The 25,051-nt window shown below is 49.4% G+C and overlaps 10 protein-coding genes across 10 annotated transcripts; 1 reads left to right on the top strand and 9 right to left on the bottom strand.

Annotated features, from left to right (window-relative positions):
• Nucleotides 1-45: 45 nt before the first annotated feature.
• On the bottom strand, nt 46-799 carry N7458_003738 (glutathione S-transferase family protein; the record flags this gene model as incomplete). Its single annotated transcript, XM_056907120.1, has 2 exons — nt 46-660; nt 746-799. 2 exons carry the CDS (start codon nt 797-799, stop codon nt 46-48), a joined length of 669 nt encoding a protein of 222 aa, XP_056768527.1.
• Nucleotides 800-2,522: 1,723 nt separating this feature from the next.
• On the bottom strand, nt 2,523-3,979 carry N7458_003737 (FAD-dependent pyridine nucleotide-disulfide oxidoreductase; the record flags this gene model as incomplete). Its single annotated transcript, XM_056907119.1, has 4 exons — nt 2,523-2,871; nt 2,937-3,294; nt 3,372-3,710; nt 3,772-3,979. The coding sequence occupies 4 exons, from the start codon at nt 3,977-3,979 to the stop codon at nt 2,523-2,525; spliced, it is 1,254 nt and encodes a 417-aa protein (XP_056768526.1).
• Nucleotides 3,980-4,956: 977 nt separating this feature from the next.
• Nucleotides 4,957-6,965, bottom strand: N7458_003736 (AMP-dependent synthetase/ligase; the record flags this gene model as incomplete). The annotated part of the gene is made up of 4 exons (XM_056907118.1): nt 4,957-5,624; nt 5,730-6,109; nt 6,175-6,472; nt 6,536-6,965. 4 exons carry the CDS (start codon nt 6,963-6,965, stop codon nt 4,957-4,959), a joined length of 1,776 nt encoding a protein of 591 aa, XP_056768525.1.
• Nucleotides 6,966-8,919: 1,954 nt separating this feature from the next.
• N7458_003735 (hydrophobin family protein) lies at nt 8,920-9,497 on the bottom strand (the record flags this gene model as incomplete). Its single annotated transcript, XM_056907117.1, has 3 exons — nt 8,920-8,976; nt 9,035-9,132; nt 9,188-9,497. The coding sequence occupies 3 exons, from the start codon at nt 9,495-9,497 to the stop codon at nt 8,920-8,922; spliced, it is 465 nt and encodes a 154-aa protein (XP_056768524.1).
• A 1,389-nt stretch (nt 9,498-10,886) lies between these two features.
• Nucleotides 10,887-13,564, bottom strand: N7458_003734 (ferric reductase family protein; the record flags this gene model as incomplete). Its single annotated transcript, XM_056907116.1, has 7 exons — nt 10,887-11,973; nt 12,027-12,148; nt 12,202-12,254; nt 12,339-12,568; nt 12,620-12,967; nt 13,022-13,062; nt 13,133-13,564. The coding sequence occupies 7 exons, from the start codon at nt 13,562-13,564 to the stop codon at nt 10,887-10,889; spliced, it is 2,313 nt and encodes a 770-aa protein (XP_056768523.1).
• A 722-nt stretch (nt 13,565-14,286) lies between these two features.
• N7458_003733 (uncharacterized protein) lies at nt 14,287-16,990 on the bottom strand (the record flags this gene model as incomplete). Its single annotated transcript, XM_056907115.1, has 9 exons — nt 14,287-14,352; nt 14,410-14,985; nt 15,056-15,238; nt 15,304-15,636; nt 15,700-15,797; nt 15,858-16,016; nt 16,065-16,267; nt 16,330-16,604; nt 16,670-16,990. Coding segments are annotated over 9 exons (2,214 nt in total), but the record flags the coding sequence as incomplete, so codon positions are not given.
• Nucleotides 16,991-18,113: 1,123 nt separating this feature from the next.
• Nucleotides 18,114-19,858, bottom strand: N7458_003732 (uncharacterized protein; the record flags this gene model as incomplete). Its single annotated transcript, XM_056907114.1, has 2 exons — nt 18,114-19,671; nt 19,749-19,858. The coding sequence occupies 2 exons, from the start codon at nt 19,856-19,858 to the stop codon at nt 18,114-18,116; spliced, it is 1,668 nt and encodes a 555-aa protein (XP_056768521.1).
• Nucleotides 19,859-20,367: 509 nt separating this feature from the next.
• On the bottom strand, nt 20,368-21,008 carry N7458_003731 (uncharacterized protein; the record flags this gene model as incomplete). The annotated part of the gene is made up of 3 exons (XM_056907113.1): nt 20,368-20,514; nt 20,565-20,871; nt 20,923-21,008. 3 exons carry the CDS (start codon nt 21,006-21,008, stop codon nt 20,368-20,370), a joined length of 540 nt encoding a protein of 179 aa, XP_056768520.1.
• Nucleotides 21,009-21,366: 358 nt separating this feature from the next.
• Nucleotides 21,367-22,918, bottom strand: N7458_003730 (uncharacterized protein; the record flags this gene model as incomplete). The annotated part of the gene is made up of 3 exons (XM_056907112.1): nt 21,367-21,892; nt 21,946-22,238; nt 22,295-22,918. The coding sequence occupies 3 exons, from the start codon at nt 22,916-22,918 to the stop codon at nt 21,367-21,369; spliced, it is 1,443 nt and encodes a 480-aa protein (XP_056768519.1).
• An 873-nt stretch (nt 22,919-23,791) lies between these two features.
• Nucleotides 23,792-24,789, top strand: N7458_003729 (RTA1 domain-containing protein; the record flags this gene model as incomplete). Its single annotated transcript, XM_056907111.1, has 3 exons — nt 23,792-24,063; nt 24,141-24,529; nt 24,587-24,789. The coding sequence occupies 3 exons, from the start codon at nt 23,792-23,794 to the stop codon at nt 24,787-24,789; spliced, it is 864 nt and encodes a 287-aa protein (XP_056768518.1).
• Between the last annotated feature and the right edge of the window lie 262 nt (nt 24,790-25,051).

The following is a 25,051-nucleotide window of genomic DNA, read 5'->3' as shown; positions in this document are numbered from 1 at the left end:
TTTAAGGGTGTTTATCATGTCTTGAATCCTCGAGAAAACACCAATTTAGCCCTGGTAGGGCTGGCGCTTCTCAACGAAGTTCTTCTCTCCAAAGGCCTGCTTCACACCTTCAGCCTGAATAACACGCTCATACCAGGCCACAGTGAGAGGGAACTTCTCCCGCATCTCCGCATCGATGGACATGGAGAAACCCCAGACCAGAGCGGACGCAACGGTAATATCAGCCATGCTGATCTTCTCCTCGCTGGCGAACCAGGAACGGCCCTTCAGGTGGGTCTCGAGACAGCCCAGCGAACGCTCCAGGCGCTGCAGGTTGTTGTTCTCAGTGGCCTCGTCGTAGGGGCGCATCTTCAGACGCCACAGGGCCAACTGGGTGACGGGGTCCAGGATCTCACCCTGGGCAAAGCTGATCCACTGGCGGATGGTCGCGCGCTCGGCAGGGGTGGCACCGAGTAGTTGGGCGCTGGCGGGACCACTCTCGGCGATGTACTGGGCAATAGCGTCGGACTCGAAGAGGTTGGTACCGTCGGCACCCTCGAAGGCGGGGACCTTGCCAAGAGGGAACTTGGAGAGGAAGTCCTCGGTCTTGTTGGTCTTGCCCATGGCGAAGTCGGGGAAGATGGTCAGCTCCAAGCCATTCACATTAGCCGCAGCCTGGGCCTGTCATGTCGAAAGGTGTTAGCCAAGCCGCGCCACTGATAAGGTTCGCAAGGGACAAATAGAGACAAAGCAAAAGGTACAGTACCTTCATGACCCGAGGGCTGGGCATGTACGAGTAAATCGTGCCGAATGGTGCCATAGTGGAGGAGAATGAGGTGCGAAGTTCTGCAGAAGGGTATAAAGTCAAGCCACGGTTCCAGGTTCCAGGAAGGGAGGTAAATCCCGATTTAAAGACGTCCCCTGTAGAACCCTGCCCCGCCTTCCCGCTCCTGACCGACTTTAATCCCTATGGAGGATTTCCCCCTGGAATCTGGATTAATAATGCTGATCATTTTCAACACGTTGCACTGCTGGCCAATGGAGGTGGGGTGGAAACAGGTGGAAACGGATTGCTAATCCGCAGGGAATGAATTCCGTGGCAAGTGGGGTTCTTAAGGGGGAGGAGGAGCATGCATTGGGGTGCCACGAGAGAAAAGTAGAAGGATGTCAGGTTGTACAAGAGAGAGAAAGTCAACAATGAGCCCGGGATCATGGTCCTTTGTTCAATGGTCGTCGAATAGCAAACAACCACCTGGTCTTGGCGTCAGCGTCATCGTAAGCATAAGCAGCTTAAATAGTAGTTCCAGGAGTAGTTCCAGGAACCAGGGTCTGCAACGGCCTGAATGACCTATGATAGCCAATAGAGTGGACGCAGAGTGGACTCAAGTTGGAACAGATATGCACTATTCTCACTATCGTGAATACCAAACGGAACAAAATCCATTGAATCCACGAAAAAAGATACATACAAACGGATTTACTGTCAACCGTCAGTCCGATACATACCATGACGGTACTTTATGGACCATAATCACACAAAGTGCTTACAGTTCACCCCAGTCTATGTATGGTAACCATGGTATTATTACCACAACCGCCCAACTCACCTTCCTGGGAACCTCGTCATCTTCAAGTCTGCCCATCTCCAACTCGCCCATCCACCATATAACTCAAATCCTCCACGGAGACATGATCTCCCCATTTAACCCCAATCAATGCCCCCAGTCTTTCGGCTCCCCCCTGAACTGCATGTCTTGATTACCTCCTTTCTCCCTCTCGACGATCTGCTCCACTTCAGGCTGACCTGTGCCTACTTTTACGATTTGATCCCCAAGCCATCACATCAGGAACTGCTACTCATCGAATCAACCGACTGGGCCCGTCTACGCGATGTCTACGCGTGTCGCTACTGTCTTCGGCTGCGCCCGGCAAGTCAGTTTGGAGAGAGCATGCTACGGCGGCGCCGGAGCCGAGAAGGCCGGGATAGTAGCAAGCGCTTCTGCGTCGACTGTGGACTGAAACCTCGCAGTGGCAAGGCACGTTATGGCCCTGGAGCTCATGTCGTCATGAATGGCAACTTCTATGTAGTTTGTCTCTCTTGCCGGGGCTTCCAACTGGGTGCGATTGATCGCTTCGGCAGACACACCTCCTACTGTGTGAGCTGTTGGCAGTATCCGCATTCCAGTCCAACACTCAATACATGACACGGAGCGGAGGTATTCCTTCGCTATTCATTAGAGAGGTGACATCGTGGAAGCCAAACGCATTGATTCCGGACTCAGTAAAAATCAGTCTATATCGGATACCGTGACATTGCACAAGTGACCCGTCCTAAAAGAGACTCCGACCTTCCTGCCAATTTCGGAAAGTACGCTGTACTCAGAGCAAAGAACTTCAAACTCCCATAAAGCATGGTCCAATCCACCTGTGGATGTTAGCGCGTCGACTGCACACTCGGGCAGATAGTTATCACGCCTGGCACGGCTCGGACAATTTCAAATAATTACGACAGCCTGAGCTTCAAAGTTAGCCATCATCGGGGCTCAGATAGCCTGCACAGATGGGATTGTCTCAGTAAACTTACTGGTGTTGGCCATGTCCTCTCCAAACAAGCTAACCAGGAGCTCCTCTCCATGTCGTGTACCCTCGTCTGGTGTATACGAGACAGCCTTCGTTCCTAGGGCCAATCCAATTACGGCGGGGGAAGGATTGAGGGTCGTCAAGCTGGGCTTCTCTCCACTACACTCAGCCAGCATCTGTTGATGAATATTCAGCGCTGCATAATGGCCCATGTGCATTGCGCCTCCACAGCGTTTAATACCGGGCCAAGCCGCAAGATCCCCGACGGCATAATGATGCTCTGAATTGGGGATATCTCCCGAAAATTGCAATCTGGTAGCGTGTGAGTCGACTATCTCAAAAGAGGTACGGATGGAGAAAGTTCAGACGCGACTTACGATGAATGGACCTTCACATAACCTTCCTTGTCCAAGGTCTGCGCTGGTAGATACGTGGATGTGGGAACGCATCGCGAAATGGCGCTCAATACATGGCCTGTCATGATCTGCTGCCTATCACCCAGTGTCAAGCGCCACATTCGCTGGCCAGCTTCCGCATCAACCGCGGTGGTGTCAATCACCCGCTGGCCCAGTATCACTTCAACACCTTCCTCCTGCAGAATAGAGCAAACACGCTTTGCAACCTCATCGGGCAATGGCTCGGAGGAGAGTAGCCGACTCCGGGAATGAATCAGGGTCACTTTCTGCTGTGGCTCAAGCATTTTCAGCTCTGCAGCCATTTCCACTCCAACTGCGCCTGTGGTTCCACGATCGAAGAGTTAGGTTAATCAGAAAAGGCAAAATTAAAAATGATACCGGAAGAAAAACGCGCACCTCCACCGACAATCACAACCCCTTGGGCATTTCGAACATTCTCGGCGTGTTTCCTGGCCTCCTCGAGGAAATCATCCCGTTGCAGAGACTCAGGAACGGTGGGATACTCTCGGCGCAGGCCGGAAGCCACGATGAGATAGTCATAGGGCTCGGTGATAGTTGACTTAGTCGTCGTATCTGTGATGTGGGCGACCTTGGCGGCACAATCTACCTTGCTGACGCTGCCTTGGATGATTTTGAAATTTGGAGACTTGAGTGCGGGAATATCTTGGAATCGAGTCCATGACTCGGTGGCCATTTTTTCGCAAGCCAGAGACTTGGGAGTCCCGATGAGATGGTCTGGGACGACCGCGTTAGCAAGATGCCATAATTCGTTTACCAGCAGTTCGCGTTTGCATACAGTATCCGTCGCGCTCATCCACAATGGTGGTTTGAATGGGAATCCGGTGTGCTGGGGGTGGGCCCTCGTAGGCATAGTTGAAGCGAGGCAGGCGACCTCGCGAGAGATCCCAGAGATTCAGAGCAGCCGAGAGACCTCCATAGGAGCCACCGATAACGAGAACTCGAAAGGAGCGGGCAACTGCCAGCACGCCGTCGTTGGAGGGCATCTTGAGGGAAAAACTAGGCAGGGAGGGCGCAAAGTAAGGAAAGGAGGGGAAAGGCAAAAAGGGCCACGAAATGTGAAAATCCTGGCTGTACAAAGTATAATATACTGTGCTATGAGCAAGGCCCGCCAACGATCAAGGGGGAAGATGTCTGGCTCGGCAACCAGCCAGCCCGAATACAGTAGATCATTTTGATCTTATCAGATGCGACATGGGTGATGTTCCACAATTCTGGTCCACTAGACATTGGAGAGGGCGACACCCCTTACCGAATTTCGTGTATTCTGCCTCTTGGCGCCAGTACGAACTTATCAGATCCAATCCGATCCTAGCCGGAGTGACCTGAGCAAGGTGCCTAGGACAGTCGAGTGGAGTGTTAGGGTTCCAGTCCGATGGTGGTACGAGTACTTGGAGTATCCCGGCATACCCCGAGCAGAATCATTGAGTAATACCCTAGAGGATTTGCTTGCCATCCGTGGGACATGAGTCCCGCGGTTCTGGGCGGGATTCCAATGACTTTGTCGAGAACGTGTCTGGCCAATCACGTACGGAATCTCGATCAGACAAGATCCGCATCTAATCTGATTTTCCCGAAACAGGCCACTTAATCCGACCCAACCCGAAAATAGAATAGAACCAGCGAAGAAAGGAAAAAAAATAATGAAACTCCGACCAAACACACTGGCCAGGCCTGCCAAGTCGCTAAGGAAATCGCGCAATTTGCCCAGCTTTCGTCAGCATTACTAGTGGATTCCGAAGGCTCCATTTGTTTTGTATTTGGTTTTGTAAATTCGAAGACACGAATCGCGCCATCTGATAAGATTGTCCGGCGAGATCAATCGAAAATTTTTCACCCGTAAACCCTTCTAACTATGTAACACAACCAGACTAGAAAATGAAGTGATAGGCAGAAAAAGAACTCATAGACCGGGTAATAGCACAATCCGACACGTTCTAAATGTTGCCAACAAAGCATTACATTACGCCTGGACTCCTCGTTGCGCCAGCGCTGCCGTCGCCATCTGCCGCAACTCCACCTTTCGCACTTTTCCGCTCCCCGTCACTGGTACCGTGCTGGGAACGCCCTCCTCGCCAAAGACAAACACATATTGCGGCGCCTTGTGACGACCGAGGGTCTCCCGGGCCCAGGCACGCAGCTCTTCATCGGTTGGTCGGGCGTGACCAGCAGCGAGCTGAATGAACGCGCCAACAACCTCGCCGTACTTGGAATCGGGAATTCCGATAACGGAGGCCAGCTCGATGTGTGGGTGTGCCGCCAAACGCTCCTCAATCTCAAGGGGGTATATGTTCTCGCCACCACGAATGATGATATCCTTAAACCGACCGGTGATGCTGCAGTAGCCTCGCTCGTTGAATGAAGCCTCGTCGCCCGTCTTCAGCCAGGTCACTCCGTCGGCATCCTTGACGAGAGTTTCGGCTGTTTTCTCCGGGTTATGCCAGTAGCCTTTGGTGAGTTGGTATCCAGCGATGCAGAGTTCGCCCCGCTGACCAATAGGGACAACGTTCCCCTTTTCATCGATAATCTTTGCGCGGGCGTGGGGGAGGATCTTGCCGACCGTGGTCAATCGCGTGTGGATGCTATCGGTGGTGAAGGCATTGAAGCAGGTAGGCGAAGCCTCGGTGAGACCTAGTAGAGGATATCGCATTAGCATAGAGAAGAAATGAAGAAGGATAGGAGAAAAAAAGTGAGGGCGGATAAAGCAAATGGGGTGCTTTGTGGCGTGTTTCATACCATAGCTACTGGTATACTCGGTCATATTCAGTTCTTCCAAAAGTCGCTTCATCAATGGTCGTGGAACGGGAGCTCCGGCAATAATACCCGTGCGCAGGTTCGAGGTATCAAAGCCAGCAGGCTTGGGGATGCTGAGGATGGCTTCGAACATAGTGGGGACACCATGCAGTGCTGTACATTTTTCGTCCGAGATGGCATGTAGCACTGCCTTGGGATCGAATGTTTCGCTGGGGAAGACAATCTTCGAGCCGTGGGTCACCACCGCCAGCATTCCTAGAACCAGTCCGAAACAATGGAAGAGTGGAGGTGGACAGCAGAGTATATCGAAGGAAGAAAGGTTCATACGGTCACCAATGAATCGCGAGTTATTCACAAGGTTACTGTCGAGTAATTAATGAGCATTGAACTTGTAGTTGCCATTTGGTGCCATCTCCAAAATACTTACCGGTGAGTCAACATGGCTGCCTTGGGATTTCCAGTCGAGCCGCTGGTGAATTGCAAGTTACACACGTCGTCAGGGCGCAATTCGGCCTCACGATCCTGTAGTAGATGAGCCGCTTGTGACTGGCCCCGGCTAATGATCTCGTCGTAGGTGGGGAAATCCTTGTAGTAACCGCGAAGGATCACAATCTCGTCCACACATTTTGAAGTGTTGTTCTGCTTGGGCTTGGGGCCTAGCTCTTTCAAGACTTCCTCGAGGTTATGGCGGCCGATGTGAGGAGTCATGAACAACAAGCGGCAATCTGTATTGCGATTGTAGATTGGCCCAAGTTAGCTGCATACTCATCTGTCGCAATTGGACGTACAATTGGAGGAGTTACCGGTATGATTCAAAGCATAGTACAGCTCCGAGGGAGTATATGTGTTGTTCAACACCACCAAAATCGCACCGACTCGCGCGGCCGCAAAGAAGATAGAAATATACTGTTCACAATTACCCGCCATAATGCCAACGCGATCGCCTTTTTGAATGCCCATGGCAAGCATGCCCCGCGCAAGACGATCTACCTCATCCTTCAGATCCGCATAGGTCCATCGGGCCCCGGTCCATGGAAATACCAAGCACTCGTAATCTCCATATTGTAGCGCTTGCAGCGTCAGTAGCTCGCCCAGGGTAATATCCAGTAGCTTCGGTTGAGTCGGTCCCGCTACAATTGACCATTGAAGGGGTGCTGGTGGTGGTTGGATATGGGACAGCGTCTGCTGCAGTCGATGAACACTCCGGGGAACAGCCATGGCTGATATCAAGCTAGAGGCCTGGAAGGCGAAGGGGTGAGTTGAAGAGCAAGTGTGCGATCTCGGAAAAAGATGGAGCGCATCCGTGGGCTTATAACAGGAGCCGATGATACCGCGGCAATAATTTTTTATTGTTTTATTTTTTTTCCCCCGTATCAGATTAGATAGCCATTGATCAATCAGATAGGCGGGCATGGTGGAGCAGCGTATTGGAAGGTGGATTCGTACGAAGGAAACGGGATGGACAGCTGGTTAGCGGCATCACCCGTCAATTTGTCTATACTGTACTAAAGTATACTTCGTAGTCAGAATGTTGTAGTTAGAACTTCCGAGAGTCATCCATAGTACGTTGCAATGATTCTAAAATCTCTTGGGATGATAGAGGGCCCACTCCACGTCATGGACACACAGAAGCGAAGGTGAGTACAGTAGCGTGAGGTGCCTTGTAAGCTCTCATCGTGGTAGTTGTCCTTGAGGATAGCCTCTCAGAGGGGAGGTCTTGCTAGTAACAAGGTAGAATACTGGTAGACCTTGAGCTACTTGCACCCATAAGCGCTTAAACCCGATGTCTTGCAGTGGGCTGTTCGGAATACGCCCCGAAGTTGTCCCCGGGCGAGATGAGTCTGTGGATATCTGTCCGACTCTGCTCGAGGGTGACAGCGATCGGCCAAACAAGTTTCCAAAGGCGGATATTCGCTCCGGAACTTTTCGTCAGATTCATCAATTGAATTGTCATAATATCATTAGTGTATACACAAGTAATACGCTCGACCGATCTGTATTCAGCGTATATACCGGAAAATACCTGGTCATGGGATCCACTTTGAGTCGGCTGGCGGGCCTCTCAGCGCCCCGCTCGGATCAGATAATTTCGAAGTTTCCCTGCATGGCGTGACGAACCATCCCAATCGTGGGAAAGAGAACAAGCTGTGGATCTTTGGAATAGATTATGACCATGGATTCGGATTTGGTATTGCGTTGACGTGCACCTCATCCTCCACGTGGACTAGTCTTGTTTTGTGTGCATTCCATCAAGTGTTGTGGAGGGAGACTGTAAATCCGGCTGAGCCAGTTTCGACTGGAGTGGACCACCACTAGTTGATCCGGATGGACCGTGGTAGAAATGTTGCCAAGATCCTGCTTTAGTCCGCCGTCAAAGTTATGCGTGTTACGGCATCTGTCTTCGTGTGGTAGTGTGGGCTTGCCAGTGTGGACTGTAGATCTAACCAATCAGCCCGGTATCGGCGTATCCACAATACCTCTGCTCCTTCATGCATACAAAGATGCTTGACAGCTGCAGGGTCCGAATGAAAAGAGTCTTATATCCTCTACCCGTATGTGAAGGTGGATCGCTCAATGTAGCCATGCTTTCCTCTTACTGCACAGCCCCATGTCACTGATGGATTTGCTTCGGTTTTGCACAGCCATAAACCAATAGATAGCCATATGAGTGATTACTAGACGCTTCTTGGACACTACAGTGCTTCCATACTCCCTGTCTACTTAAGCCAAGCCACTGGGTGGTAACGAAGACTCACGAGATTAATAATAATCTGAGGGAAAACAGATCTGCGAACAAAAGAGGCACCTACCTAATGTAACAGATCAACCTAGACTTTCACAAAAACAAGTTTGATGACAAGAAACACTGGTAGTATGCAGCAAGGACCTTCTATTAAATATGCTTTAATTACATTAATTGAACGTCCTAACAAAGACGACAAATGAGAATAGAACGAACGACATGGTACGCGAGAGAAAAAGCAGCGACCCGTGGATGAGAAGTTGCTGATCTCGATGCACCAGAGCAAAAGGCCCTCGCCCAGGCGCTCATGTGTACATATATGTACGTAAGTGCATTGTACACTTCTCCCCATGTAGGCCCAATGGCATTGCACAAGGTAGGCCTCGCAGAATCATCTGCTCGGGGCGGGTGGCAGCGTAAGGGTCAGATTTAAATGAGGCTGCTGAGAGCGACGCAAGGCAGAGCAACGCCGACAAGATCACCGTTCTAAATTTTATTAGCTGCGTCTTTTCATGAGGACTAGTAAGAGAGAAGAATGACATACCGCCTCGGAGCGAGTGTTCTGGCAGCAAGCAATGTTCTGCTGGCACTTCTTGTTGACCAGATCTTGGGCGTTCACGGGAACGAGGTTCAGGACGGGCACTACGCGGAAATCAGACAATGCCAAATATTTGCAGGACCTCAGTAAGCTTCTTACCGTTCAGGTTGAGGTCATTGCAGCCGTTGAAGAGACCCAGGCCGTCGGCACCGGGGCCGCCACCCACAGCATTTGCCAGAACGCCGGCGAGGGGCCCGTTGTTGGCAGTGGTGACCGAGCCAGTGGTAGACTTCTTGTTGCAGCAGGAGACGACGGCGTCGTTGCCACACTTGGCGTTGGCCTGGTTGAAGGAAACGTCCTTGGAAAGGGGGTACTGAACACCGTTACCCTGGCTGGTAGCACCGTCACCGGAGGAAGGGAGAGCCAGAGCAGTGGCAGCGAAGAGGAGAGCAGAGGCGAAGAACTTCATTTTGATGGTTTGGGGGTTGATAAAAACAAGAGGTGATTATTTGGGAAATGAGTGACTGAAAGCCCTTGAAGGTAGGAGAATGGTTGGAAAAGTGATGAGTTGGAGAATGAAGAATCAAACTTGAACTGGAAACAGGATTACTTTTTATATTCGTCGTTCAGTATTCTAGACCCCCATCAAGATGCCTCGAGCTGAGGATTACTGTACTTTGTCACCCAAACAGATATGTTTTTGTCGAGCTAGATGCAATTGGTCTCACAAAGCGGATCAGAGAAGTCAATAACGTAGGGGACCCTGCTGGTGGCAACTGTAGATTCTTACTTGATGCGGAACGGTAAACAGGGTTCCTGGCAAGCTCCCTCTTGCTAGGCCAAGATGACTAGCGATGGCAGCGTAGGACATGTTCAACCCGGGGAATGTGGCTGCAGGAACCAGGCCCTGCGGTCCCTGCCGATCCGTCAAAACCCGGTATAGCTAGCTGCACGGAGTCCGGAGTATATTGAGAATTGGTTGTGACTACTAACCACCTAATAGTTCCTATAGGGTAAACATGGCTGAGGTCCACATCCTAGCATAAAGTGGATGCCAGGCTGCCCTAAACACGAACTGTGGGGAGCTGATATGGCTGGGGACTATTGGCAAGGATATTTCTAGGTTGAGATTATGATCAACCCTCGGGATGCAATAAATTTTGCTTTTTGCATTGGGGCGGCGGCAACAACAGTATGTATTATGCTTCCCGGAGAGATCGGCGATGTGATCTATCAAGCATCGAACTTGTTAATTAGTCATTCCGGGGGCGGACGATCGCCCGCTAATGATTAAAGGAAAACCACAAGTTAAAAAAAAACAAGACTGACGAAGAGGCAACAGGTCGCGACCGGCTATCGGCTATTCTGACCATGACAGCGGGCGATGTACAAGATTAACCCTGCTATATGTATGTGTTTTCTTTTTCAGAGACCTTGGCGGTTGGGATCTCAATTACTGACATTCAGTGCCACAATTGGCTGCAACTCTCGATTTGGGAGAATTATTTAAAATCAACAAATTCATGCAAGGATGTGCAGGAACAACCTCCTGCGTCACGCATACCACAGTGCTTCCCGTAGAGTATTCCCCTGCTCTACTCCGCACAAGGCTTCAATGAAGCCGATCTCTCTCAACGCTTACAATAACAATTGAGTAACCGGATAGCATCTGGCGAATGACAAGGTAACAACCCACGGGCGCATCAAATATTTCTTTTTCCAAGGGGCCTGTTAATGCTCAAAATCCATGATCTATTATTCTATGATGTGGGAACCTTTCAGCATATCTTCACCGCAAACACACAACAGTGCAAAGGTCTCGGTGCCCATCACACGTCACACCTGTTGATATATTAGTTCACCAGGTAAATGACTCTTCTACATACTCAATGTTCTGGTAACCTTGTTGCCTTGCCAGGTGTATTGCCGCACGCGCCTCGTCGGCCATCCCAGTTGGTCCACAAACCAAAATGGCTAACTTCATCCCAGCCGCAGAGGTATCACAGGAATGGCTCAGAATTATCGACTGAAGATTTGGTCGACCCATCTGGACTGTATATCCAACAGCATTCCAATCCTCGCGAAATCTATCCGAGGATCCCGTGGCATAGAAAGAGGCACGAAAGTCTTCCCGGTCAAGCATCTGTTTGAGTTCACGATCGGCAAGGTCACGAAGGAAAGCTGGCTGTCGTGTAGTCCAGACTAATTCGATCTCTCGGGTTTGTAACTTTTCTTCCGATGTGTCTGACCAGTGATTGGTAGACCTTTGGAGATGATCATGAAGATATGGCACCGCGGCGGCAATGCCAGTCCCTCCCACGATGATCAACACTGATTCGTATCTCCAGAGAGGGACGTTGTGTCCATACGGGCCTTCGAGAAGCATAGTGGTGTGAACAGGTTGGTTCGACACACGCAAACATTGCTTGCGAAGCTGTTGCGTCCAGCCATTGTAGGGACGAATCCAGAAGGTCAGCTTTGGGATCAGAGATTGTTGAAATGGCATTTTCCTTCCGCCCAAGCTTCGATGACTAAAAATGGTCTCAGATAGAAGTGGAAGCTGAGAATTATCGATAGAGTCCCAAGGTTTGCCAACGATTTCCAGTGGCGCTCCACGCGGATCCGATTCGTAGCTCCAAGCTCCAACAGTAAACGGATGGTTCTCCCAGCCGGTGAAGCGGAATGGCTGATACAAGAAGTAGTAGTCTCCCGGCCTAGCCTGTAAACCTGGCATTCCTGGGGTGACCTCCAACCGAATGACATCGGCTACTTCGTCGTATGTCATGCGAGACTCTGTGACATTTATGAACTTGCCCTTAGACAGCCTAACGTGGACGTTACAATAAACTAGCCGAACGATCCTCAGACAGCGATCGGTTGCCCAAATTATCACGGATGGCCACAGATACTCCCAATACTCGTGCCCTTCAAAGACAATGGTATGGCTTCGGGTGTCAGCATATACGGATTGGGTCGACATGAGCTGGAGTGGACCCACTAGAAACAGCCAACGAGAGTGATCACAGACAAAAGAATGTGAGCTACCATAAAAAGCTCGTAGGACGCGGCACGCATACGATCCAATGAAGTGATTAAAACCAAAATCATCAGGATAAATGTCTAGAGTTTGTCAGCATTCAGAAGCTAGTAGCCACTGGCCGTGAGAGTCTCACCAAAACCCCCCAGAGGATATAAACTTTGGTGATTTCCTTCCATAATTTGTTGACTACCCCGGTCGCATCGCTTAGTAGTCTGTATTGGGTTGGAATGGCCCTCCCGGCCGTTGGTGCATGGAAATACTATCACTCACCTCGAATATATATCACGAAATATAGGACTGAATGGGCCACTGCTTGAAACGTTGCGATCCGTGCCACATGACGATGAAAGACGTTAAAGGTCGCAAAACTCCACCCAGTGGCCCAGATTAATATGTTATTGCGTCCGGCGAATACAATTAATAGAAGGAAGTTCGCGAATGACATGATTCCGGTCCGATCAGCTGAATAGCGTAGAATCTGACTAGTGACGTCGGGCCAGCTGCAGATCGTTAGAAGAGTAATCATCTCGACACGATCAGGCAGAACATACTAGATATTGCCCTGAAAAGTTCGGTAACCAACCACACTTAGGATAATACTTAGTATCCAAAAGCCTCCCACTGCAAGTGCATCTGCTCGCGATGGGAATGTACAACCAATTAAACGCCGCCCTTGACCAGCAAGCGGGGACAGGATAATCAGATGTGTTAAAATCCAATGAACAACGCATTCCAAAAATGACAGTCGACGCCAGATTGAGCGATATATGGTGGACTCCAGGCCAGACTCGATGTGTTGCTGTCGACCAAGAAGCATCCAACCATATAGGCGATAGAGGACTCCCAGTGATAAAATTCCTGCCCAATAGGCGTACCCAACGTAGCTTATTTGGAAATATCTAAATCAGTTTACCCCGGCAGATGCTCAATGTATTAGAAGTGGGAATCCGTACCTAAAGGCGTGATGTGACCATGTCTCGAATTGCCAAGAGTCCTAGATGTCTGAGGGTTAGCCTCCGTGGGGTTTGCACGGTGGTGTCATACCACTTTCTCTTCGCACATACAATTGTATCGAACATGCGATTGAAATATGATGCAGAAAGAAGAACGGGAGTATTCTGGTAGTTCACCCGTGAGAGCTCCAAATAATCCACAATTCTCATGTTGCGGATGCTCTCCTCGGTAAGATGCTCTGCAACAGCAGCTCTTGACAGTAATTCGCTATGGCCCACCTCCTGACATAGTTTCGCCAACTGTGTTAGTCCAGTACGACGCTCCTCGTCGTGACAATAAATCTCCGATGATGCATAGATAGATGCAACTTTGAATGGGTTCCGACAGCGCGTCTCCCACATTCCCTTCTCGGGGTCTCCCTTAAAAGAGATATAATTGTATGCTGAAAAGATCGCAGTCACACAAAGCTCATCTTTGGAAATAGTCTCCCCCCGAACGCCCCAAGCACCGGGCAAGATGCCTAGCCATCGGAGAGGTTGCATGGTTGTTGCCAGTCTCTGGTAGCTGACCTGCGAGGAAACGCGGCGTGACACAGATGCGAACGAGAGTGGGAGGGGATGGAGGCGGAGCGCCGATGATCACACTGGCGGATGCGGTCCGACTCACCGAGTGAGCATGAGGAAAAATCCCTCTCTAACCAAGGATAATGAGCACGACAAGAGGTATTCCGGGAGAAATGGTAGCCTTAGTGTAAAACAAAGGTCAAGACTGATGTCGCTTTAACATTTGCTGTCCAGTCGAAGGCCCTACAATCAACAACGCTGGGGTTGGACAACAGAAATTGATTGTGGCCGTGGCGCAACAATCGCATCTTATCTGATTGATAATCGCCACGTGATAGGGGTAGGGCAATCCGGACATCCGAGAACCAATCGGAGGATCAAGGTCGTACGGTACCAGTGGCCAGTGGCCAGTGTCACAGTAATCTCGAATATTATTTGGCCTAACTTTCTCCGGCAGAGCATATTATAGTAATAACACAGAAAATACAACCATTTCAAGACAGCTATTTAGAATGAAGAGCGGATTTGCCCTACCACTTGAAACTATTAAGCGATAGGCTCAAGAACATACGTGTTGAACTGTTCTTCTTCTCCTGGATTATATCCCCCGTTCTATAGCCTATCTATGCATCCGGGTGTTAACGAGTTTTTACGGCAGTAAAAAATTTCGCCTTGGCGAATGCCGCATTCCAAGACACCTTTCACACACCAAATTTGCCACCCTCTGGGACCGAGAGATGCGGACATTCCTTCCAATCACAGGTGTTCTAGAAAACAAAATTAGCAAAATGCCACGGAACTTAAAGGAGTGTAGATAGACGTACTTGGTATACCTGTGTTCCCCACCAGCTGAAATGGTCGCTGGCGCCAGTGAAGTAGACAGTCAAGAATATGACCACACCGGCGATTCCTACTGACGAGTCCAACGCGGAGCTGAGCACAAAGTTGTATTTGCTCCACCATCCGTGGACTCGCTTTCGAATAAGCCAACCAAAGGTCAGACCCACAATCGCCCAGCTACCATAGTTCATGCCAGTCGCAGGCGGTAGATAGTTCAAGCCGCCCAGGAACACGGGAATATGGACTCGTTTCCACAGAGAGTTGGGATAGCGGTGACTCAAGAAGTAAACAGGTATTGGAAGAACAGCGCCGATGATAAAGAAGTACAAGAGGGTGTTGTAGCCGATATGGTTTGAGAAATAACGACGTGGGCCGATCGCGCCCCAGATGAGGGAGGTATTGAAATGGGTACTGGAGTATGGGCAGCTGAATCCGTTCACAGCAGCACTCGTGCAGACCCCACTGATATGATTGAGAGCCCAATTGAGAACACCAAGAGATGAAAGAGTTCCAATAATCATGCCCACACATTGCACAAAGAAGAGTTTCCGTTGTGGAATCTTAGTGTTGTAAAATCGTTAGTCGCGGCTATTTAAACTTGGATTTGGCAGGGGGCTTGGAGTCTCTCACATTGCAATAGTATGCAAGCTTCATGTCTTGCGCAAAGTACAGCCCTTTGATGGTGGTGATATACCCAAGATCAAAGAGCCAGATGTTGGCCAGAACTTTACCCTCAAAGACGAATCCGGCGACGATTCTGCAAAAAATATCGATATTTATCTTGAGATTCGATGTTGCGTATACAATTGCCAACTAAAAGAAGAGAATCACGGTTAGGAAGGTAACCATCTCAAAAGGACTCGGTGGAGGTGACATACTGGAGGATAGAAGACGACGGCAACAGCACACGCTAGTAGAACCCCATACCAGCGAAGCTCCACATCCCAGTGCTCAACCGCGAAAATGGCCATTAACAAGGCAAGTCCACAACCAACAAGATACCACCAAATAGGAACATCAGGTGCACCGGTTTCGTCCTGATCTTGGGGGCTGGAATGTCCAGGGAGAGATTCCATAACTAACTTAGGAACCCTCCTGGCGGCATCAGCCATGGCTTGGCGATGTTCCAGAATGACCCAGACGAGAAGGGAACTCAGCGTAGCAAAGGATAACCCAAACATGTTCAGAGCAAACGTGATCGGCATGTAGACCTAGACATCGAATACTTAGTTTCAGAGATTGAAATTTCTATAGAATTCATGAGGTCGACGAACAGGTGAATATGCGAGGTATTTCTGGACATCCAATGTATACCCGGAAGCCTTGTTCACAACCTTGGACGCTTTGTAAACACCACCAGTATTGTCGTAAACTGGCAGGGACATCAGTTCCATGATTGCCACGACGAAAATAGCAACGATTGCCTACTTACCTTTTGAGCTTTGAAAAGAAAGGTAGCCTGTGCTCCACACGTTTGTATAATAACAAGCCACAGCCACGATCCAAATCCAGAACACCAGGGACACGAAGACATTGAGGATCGCCCACGATGGAATCAACAAAGGCGATCCGACATAAGAAATTTGGCTCCCTGTTGGCTTGTCAGTTGATTGTCCCACGGGCGCAACTGATTCCGTACAGTCAAATGTGATTGGGATAAGACCCATGCCAGAACTCATGCCAAATAGCTGATTGACCACAGGGCTTGTCGGATTGATCCAGCAAGGAAAGCTGAAGTAGCTAAGAGCTGGAAAGATAAAGTCTGGAAACCAGTACCAACAAAAGGAGACGCAGCAGGTGAAAGTAAAAAATGCGTAGCGAGATATCTTCCAAGTGTTGTAGCTTTGAGTTTATGTTAGAAGCCACATGCTGGGAGACCTGCGAAAGGAAAGAGAATCGCTAACCTGGCTTGAACTTTATCCTGGTTGATATTGTGCAGGGTAGTTGTGAGAGCAGTGACACCCAGGACACCAGGCCAGATGAGCTTTTTCGGCGCTACAACGATAGCACGAAAAAGGCCCGCCAGACAGAATCCAATCAGGAATGTAGCGAGGGTAACCAGAACTTGGAACCCCCATCCGGCATTATAACCGTAGAACATCTGCTGCTCGGTCAAGACATCGGCTCCCAAGCGAACGTAGATACTGAGATTTGACATGACATAGATGAGGACATGTTCCTGTCGATGGAACTGTTTAGCTGATGAAGGAGATGGCATCTACATCATTCACTCAATGCACTGACCTTGGTATTAAAGGGACCTGGGTTCAGGTTAAAAGAAGAATATCCGAACGGAACGTTCCAACTGGGCACAATCCTTTCCCAAAGCTTTCCCAGCGGGTAGGCCAAAAGAAGCACCACCGAGGATGAGATGGTAAGAGAGGGCGTTCGGAGAGTATATAGCGTATTCAGTCCACTTGCCACGATGCAGAAGCCAATCCCAAGCACCCACATCCGCAAGGTGAGGATTGGCTCGGTCGGGTCATCCTCAGCGATGCCTATGCCGGCCGCTCGGAGGACCTCGGCTTCAGAGTCTGAATCGGCGGCGAGGAATGTTAGAGCATGAGCTAGTGCAGAGCACGAAGGCCCGATGAAGAAATTTCAGAATCACAGAGTTCTGCTTAGCGGTATCAGACTGATGGGCTTCCCGAGCATTTCTTTCTTGTACATCAATCTCCTTGGCTTCTCCCATGATCGCGTGTGGCAGCTTTCAGCGGGCAGGAAGTTGATGGTGGAGGAGATCCAGCAGACGGATCGGATCAGATAATTGTTACGTAGCATCAGATAAGATCTTAAAGGCGATTCAAACTTCTGATCACCGTGTCCAACCGGGTGCCGAGTTAAGCAGCCGAGGCCTGGCCGCGAGTCGTTTTCGCGTTCAGCCCTACCGCGACGGAGATGGAGCACGAAAGCTTCAAAGATGGGTCCACCCACTGGCAACCCATTGGCAGCCCTTTTCACGCCTGCCTGTTCGGTGAAGCCATTTTCGGGATCTCTGCTTATGCGACCATTAGAAATGCGCCAAATTAGGTATCTGCAGACTTCATGCATGCATCGGGATGACTTTCGAGAGAGGGCATGATAATATCCTGCACTGACAGCCTGTCCGATTTGCGCGATGAAGAAAAAAGGGTCCTTGGAAGAAAAATTCCAACTTCCCTTCCTCCGACGCGCAGGACCGACAGTATCCACCTGGTGGACCCCAACGCGCGATTTATTCCGAGAAAGAGGCATAGAGACGAAAGATCTGGAGGCCAAAAGATGCAAGACTCGTCGATTTTGACACATATGAATCTCAATTTTATGCCGACGCCCATACCAGAAAGCATTATCATGACACATAAAGAGGTGGATGGAAACAAGTGCCCGAAAGGTACCAATATCAAAGCAGGAAGGAGAAAGAGAGAAGTGGACCAAGATGATTCTCTACAGCATGGTCACGATCGCGAGCACGCAGTGTAAACAGTACACTGCGCTGGATGCTGTATAGGAGGAGAACCCATCCACATCCGCGGAGATAGTCTGGTCATGATGGAGTGAATAGTCACCGCAAACGACTAAGTGACCAGTAGATCCTCTTCTTCCACAGAGACCTGAATTTTCATGCCCCATCCATCTCTCCCCCCAATCCAGTTCTTACGTTTCCCTACCTTCTTAAGCTTCCGCGAGTCTCGCTCCAATTCCTCCTTCAGACGGGTTGGATCGTATGCAACTTTTGAATTGCAATCTTCAACTTGATCCCCTCCTTCTTCCCCTTCTTCCCCAGCCCAGTCACCCACTCTGCAGAGGGAACAATCCGGGGCTTGGATGTATCAATCGAACCAGTGAGATATAGTTGACCAAGGATCAGGCCAAATTTGCCAAGGTATCGCGTCCACCAAACTTCCTCTGGAGAGAGAAGTCCCTGTAAATGAGACTTTAAGTCCACATCGCGTGGTGGGAGTTCTCCACCGTAGCGCTCTTGGAGCATGAGGGCCAAAAGCGCCCGGTGAGAGTGAGGGATTCCATGGGCCGAGGCGAGAATGCCAGTGCTTGTACTGTAGAGGGCCGCACTAGAGGAGAGTTCTTTGGCCATTGAAGCATGTACATAGAGGGCATTCGCAAATGCCTGGACCACATGCACGCTGATCGTGGATGGAACCGAGCGCGAGCCCGTCGGTCGGGGCAGAGAAGCCAGCATCAATGCAGCGATGGCTTGTGCCGATGAAGGCGCATATCGAGCGGTCGCAACCTCGAGCGGATCTTGTTGACGGACCACCGGCAGCATTTCGCGAAACAGAACACCCTCTCGCACGCCCCCTTGGCAAAAATGCGCTTCTTTGATCCCATGCGGCAATGACTCGGCAAGTACGTTGACCAGGAACGCAACCGAAGGCACCTGCTTGCGGCGCCGATCAGAAACCCGGAAAATCTCGTCTGCTTTGCGAGCCACTTCCTTCAGGGCATCGGTGTTCTCAAAGTCGGCTTTGGGTGCAGTGTACCCGTTGATGATGGAAATGGGATAATTTTGGCCTCGGGTTTGATGCAGGTAGAGCAGTAGATAGCCCCATCCACGAAACCCACCACCGGACAGGTACAAGGGGAAACCACCTTGCTCGCGTGCTTTCTTTACAAGACTTTCGGGAACTTCGAGACGCTCGAAGGCTGTGCGGAAGTTGTGAGCCATCTCGCGACGGAACTCTTCCCTTGCCTTTTTAGCATCGTCTTCGCTTTTCCCCCGCTTCAAGTCGGCCAGTTTCTGGGTTAATGCGGCCGCTCCGTATGGGAAGCTCACCGCACCTTGGGGGCTAATGCGCACATTGCCTGCGTGCGAGATGATCCAGGTCATCTGCATACTTCCACCCCCGAGGTCCAGAGCCAACCCTTCCACGTCGGAAAAGCTACTCGCAATACCCCAAGCACCAATGATCCCCTCATCCTCCTTTCGCAGAAGCTCCACCTCGATGCCCGTTTTGCGGTAGATCGCGTTGGTAAACACCTCAGAATTGAGCGCCGTTCGCGTTGCTTCGGTCGCGATAATGCGTATGTTCGACGCCGGTACACCAATCTCAACGCAGATGATTTGGAACCGGACAATAGCGCTGACCACGCGGTCGATCACATGTTGGGAAATGGGGATGCGAGTGCCGGTCGCGGGGTCGATTTGTGCCTCGTAGAGGGAGATATTGACGCGATGGAAGTGGACCGTGGGAATGATGCGAGTAGTTGGAGAGGTAAGATCGGAAATCGAGCATCGAATACCATTACTGTTGTTGGAGGGAGAGAGATAGACGAGTCAACGAGGGGATTCACGGACTGGGTTCGCGCTCTTGAACCGGCGTACCTGCCCATATCGACCACCGCGTGTAGATAGTCATTCTGACCTGGTTGCAGGGACGTGGTTAGCTTTCCGTGGGAGCTTCCCTCCAAAGGAAACTGGCTTCCACCCCCCATTGCGGATTCGTGGGAAAGTTTTGTCTTGTCAATTCTTCTGTGGTCGGCTCGTGAGTCGTCAGTCGTGAGACTGTCCGAGAGCCAAAAGGAAGGTTGGTGACATCACCAGAGAACGGGCCCGTCACCGTTGCCGATCATGACACACGACTTCACCGCCTCTAAAGATTCTGCTAATCACCATTCACGACAACTATATATCCCATCCCAATAATCGGATAAATTCCGAGTCAAGCCAGGGATACTACGCGAAACGCTAGGTATTTACTCCCAGGGACCCTAAAATAGTAAGGCAACTTGACGACAAGTCCTTCAAAAGAGAGGCTGATACATGGAATCTGCATATGCGTGAGATATGCGACCTATAACGGCTACAACTAGCAGGTCACCCAAACTCCAGACCACTCAGATGGTCGCATTTCATTCGACCTGAATCACGCTTGGCTTTTCCGACCAGTACACTGAAGCCACGCTCGAACCAACGGCATGTTCACCGTTAGGTAGACCATCGTTCACACTTTAACTGGACCGACAGCCGTGTTGAAAAAGTCAGTGATGACTCTGGTGCGAAGACCGGGCGAAAAGTAGTCGTATCCAACAAGTACACCGCAAGAGTCAACGAAAACAGTTATCGGAATCGATGAGTATAGGATATTCCACTTGAGTCTATCAGTATTCGTCGTATCGAAAGAGGTAGCTTGGAACTGACAGATGCAACATGTTTATCGAGCAAATTCCTCTTCACAAGTCCACCGAATACGGCTGCTCCTTGAATCAAGAAGTCTTCGGTGAATAGAGGATAATTGGACATGACATAGCCAGTCCACACGTTGGGCTGTGCAACGCCTACCTCATAGGATGTCAGGTTGTTGAAGACCAAACCATCCTTGGTAGTCTTAGAATAGTCGAAGATCGAAGAAGCCAGAGCCCCGTCGTAGGCCTCATCTGCACGAACGAGGTTCTGGGAGGGAGAAAAGTAAATGTAGCCCGACATGATATGGGATAGATTGTTATTCCTTCAATGTATTAGTAGAAGTGTGTGGAAATATCAAGATAGATTTGTATACCATTTGTGCTGAATGAAGCTGGTTTTGAATTCAGGTTTTACCAGCGGCGGCTGTGGTTGCTGAAAGCTGCCGCTGAATTCAAGCATTGATGCAGGAAAGTCATTGCACGACGAATCTTTCGGCTGCACCGAGGTGGCCAGGGCCAGCAGAGAGAAAGAGAGAGTCCAAAGGAGATTCATCGAGAATGGGTGATAGTGGTAGATAAGATGTCAGTCGAATGTGCGAGAATTTTTGGTTTTCGAAGATGTGACAAGAGACATCTCCTCTTTATATACATTTGATACGATATCTCTTTCAATAGACTGACATTATCCAGCTTGATGGAATGAACATACTGCGCGGGCATAGGTCAGTCGCAGATGCCTAAATTGTGTGGGGCTCTAGGTGTTGCGCTCGATTATAACCCAATTGGGAAATGCTTCTTGGCACAATGCGGAATAGTTTCTATTCCACTCCTTCTAACGGAGAGTCTAATCTCCCTTTCCAATCCCAAAGTAGATGAAGATCATCTTTGATCCTAGCCGCAACAATAAATCCCCGCTTGAAAATAGAATCCAGCAGAGCCTGAACCGTGGCTTTTTGGATGTCAGTTTCTGCGCGTGTTCCAGCGACTCGAAGCGGGAGAATCAACAATAGACCACATCCACCTGGAGTATCGAGTATAATTTCAGCTCGTTGAAGGATTTGGTTAACGTGGTGATTTATCTCACACCTTGATAGGTATGGAGAATGATCTAGATGCCAACAATGATAATAATCAAATGTGTTGAATAGATCGAGTAGGATTGCGTGGTAGTATGAAAGTGCTTGGTGGAAAGGCAAACTTTTGGACCTTTCGGGATCTGTGTTTTGAAGTTCGCTATATAGCTTGTATATATCGTTCTGAATTTCTGCGGCTTCAACGCCAAATTGATCCAAGGTCGGATCGGGGATGTCGAAACTCATAACGCTTGAAACATATCCGTAGAATCTGAAGGAGGACATGAGTAAAACAGAGAATCAGTTGCAGTTTTACTTGCATACCGAGTATTAAAGGTAGATATTTCGGCCATTATTGAAGGGATTCGGCCCAGACTATCCCATTTACTCACGGGTGTCTGGTCGTCCATTTGGTACGTCGGGGCCCACTCGAGGCTGGATAGAATTGTGCCTTCTCCATAGAGTATTGCTCGATTTGCCTCAAACATCCTGAAGATACCCAGAAAAGCCTTTCGTGGGCGGGATATTGTGGTTGTTGCCCCTGCGCCCTGCAACAGTCGAGATGTTCCATGTAACATATGTTTTGCCCACCCATCTCCCGATGGATCGGCCATAAGCTGTCAGCCTGAGTTAGTATATCTGTCAAGTCATTTTTAGATTAGAAGAGATATACCTCGAATAAGCCTAGGAAAAAAGTAGCCCAAAGAATATCGTCTCGCAAAGAGACCTCCGATTCCAGCAATACAGTTTTTAATAACTCGATCGAACGGGAGTATGACTTGTAAGCCAAGAACCGAGGAGATTCGGTTTCAACATAATTTGCACAATAGCCATGGCGTGAAGCATCCAGGGCACCTATTGCACTGACTACGGAGCTCAATAGCGCGGATTCGCTCACCAAGGGTAGGAGGACCTCGACCAACACGTCTGTATGGTGGACGAGGTGATTGCGATATAGAAAGGCGAAGAAGCAATCCAGATGGATAGTCCTCGTGTCTGCTGCCAGTGTTGCAGGTATCAATTTGCGCAATGTACATTCAGTTTCCTTGTAAAAGACGTAGACTGCCTTTAACTCTTCACTCATCTGTTTTCGGCAAATCTTACCCGTACGAATACACGATTCACAGGGAATTCCACCTACACACTGCTCTACTATATTAGCAATGACACATGTTACACGGACCATATAGAGAAAGTACCCTGATTTTTCTGGTAGCACAAGATTCACATCGTGTGACCTTCTTGCGCCGGTCGAGAGGACCCAGTGCGCGTTTTGGTGGCATTTCGGCGCCTGCATTCAAGGTCGGGTGTTCGAAGGCTCGACAGCTGCCCCTGAACGTGGATGGATGAGTGCCAAGTCAAATCTCTGTCACAGTGTTGAAGAATTCTAGGGCTCTTGGCATCGGGTTGATCCTAGGCAGCCGCCTTCTCATAAACCTTGGACACTAGGCCTATTCGGGAAGTAATCAAGCGCAGGCGGCACGACGGTTAATTCACCAGCAAACTATCCAAGGATTACCCAGAATTACAGGAAACACGAATTGCGCTAAGGAAATCACTGGGAAACCAGATGAATCATAATTGAGGGCCTGATTGATTGATGAATCGGCTATGATGGCGGGTAGGCCGAAATACTTGAGATACTAGTAGGAACATCTTTGGAAGATTAAATTTCTGATTGGTAGACCTGAATGGCTATGCAAGTACTAAGTAATCTCAAGCTAATTCGGGGTTTACATCTAGCGCCTTTAACCAATGAAAGGTCATATGAGTCGTTGATAGGTAATTTCCGAGCCCTTCTTCCCCGACAGGCGCATAACCAACTCCCCGTCAATTTGGAGCTAGGCCGAATGGGGAAATGATCAAGCGCGGGCCATGACCAATACTATTCATAGAATCTATTACTATATTATGATCCGAGCCAGAACGAGTGGAAACACCTTCAGGGTAGCATTCTACATTGGTACTCAATCATCCATGGATGTAGTTGCTGAATTCGGTTGCCTAAGGGTGCAACTGTAGGTATTGACGAAATAGGAAGCAAATTTTCATCAAGCTTCGAGATATGAAGGTCTAGATAACCCGAACAAATGATCTGCCCACCAACACTCCCCCGATTTATCTCACCAAACTCTCGAGAACCCTCACTTTCGAGCACCAACCTATCGTCATGTCCAACAACACACAAGCCTATATTCCATGCACGTTAGACACTTGCCCAATATCCTGGTCTACAATTGGATATCAGCCAAATCTGTGCGGAAATGCGTTATTTCTGGCAATATTTGCAGTTGCGTTGTTTGTACAACTTGCGATAGGCGTCCGTTATAAAACCTGGAGCTACCTTGTGGGCATGGGAGGAGGCCTTGTCCTCGAGATAGTTGGCTACGCGGGTCGAATCCAGTTGCATGTCAATCCATTTGTGTTCAACTCTTTCATACAGTGAGTTCAGATAATGTATAAGGAGTACTGCCCAGGCTCCCATGCCAAATATGCAGCTATCCTAACTCGATGACAAGATATCTAGTTTGTTTGACAATTGCTCCAGCATTCATGAGCGCTGTGGTGTATATTTGTTTTTACCGTATCATCATCGTCTACGACAGCTCGCTCTCGAGGATCAAACCAAGGGCATTTGTGGTGACTTTCATCGCTAGTGATGTTTTGTGTCTGATTCTTCAGGCTGCCGGAGGAGCAATTACGGCCACTACAGGTGGATCAAGCGATGGAGCAGAGGCCATGCGCAATACTGGTGTCAATGTGATGATTGCTGGCCTGGCTCTTCAAGTTGTTTCGCTTGTGTTTTTCCTTGCTTGTGCATTGGACTATACATATCGCGTGAGTCAAAAGGGCTTCTTCCCGGCTACGGCTGCTATGCAAAGCAGACGTTGGAAAGGTTTCTTGATTAGTGAGTATCCTAGGACTCGAGGCCTGCGAGTAGTAGCTGACGCATTTGCCATAATAGGCCTGACAATAGCAACAATTGCGATATTTATCAGATCTGTGTTCCGAGTAGCGGAACTTCGGGATGGGTTTTCAAGCGAGCTCGCTGGAAACGAAGTTGCTTTCATGATTCTGGAAGGAGCGATGATAGTAGTAGCGACGATCTGCTTGACTGTATTTCATCCCGGCTATTGCCTTGGTGTTTCGTGGAAAGTGTCAACCTAACGAGGGATAGTTGCGGTCCCGGTTGGGCCTTTTGAGGTTGGTACACCACAAGGTTGGCATGAACGCTGATAGTCGTAGCGTTCGTTGGTTTTTGAAAATTTTGGTAATAAAACGGTAATGGAATTGCAAGAGTCTCTTAGAGCTGTTGCTAGGCCGTCACTTGAACGCCACTTCTTTCTTTAGCGCCTATCTGCTAGACTTCATTTATGGACATGCTGAAGATACTTGATTCTCTGCAGAAGCGCCACTAGCAGTATATTGC

The sequence above is a fragment of the Penicillium daleae genome (genome assembly GCF_028827525.1).
Source record: "Penicillium daleae strain IBT 16125 chromosome Unknown utg000003l_segment0_segment0, whole genome shotgun sequence".
NCBI classification, from domain to species: domain Eukaryota; kingdom Fungi; phylum Ascomycota; class Eurotiomycetes; order Eurotiales; family Aspergillaceae; genus Penicillium; species Penicillium daleae.
The sequence above is the reverse complement of the archived record's forward strand: the minus strand, read 5'-3'. Positions and strand labels throughout refer to the sequence as shown.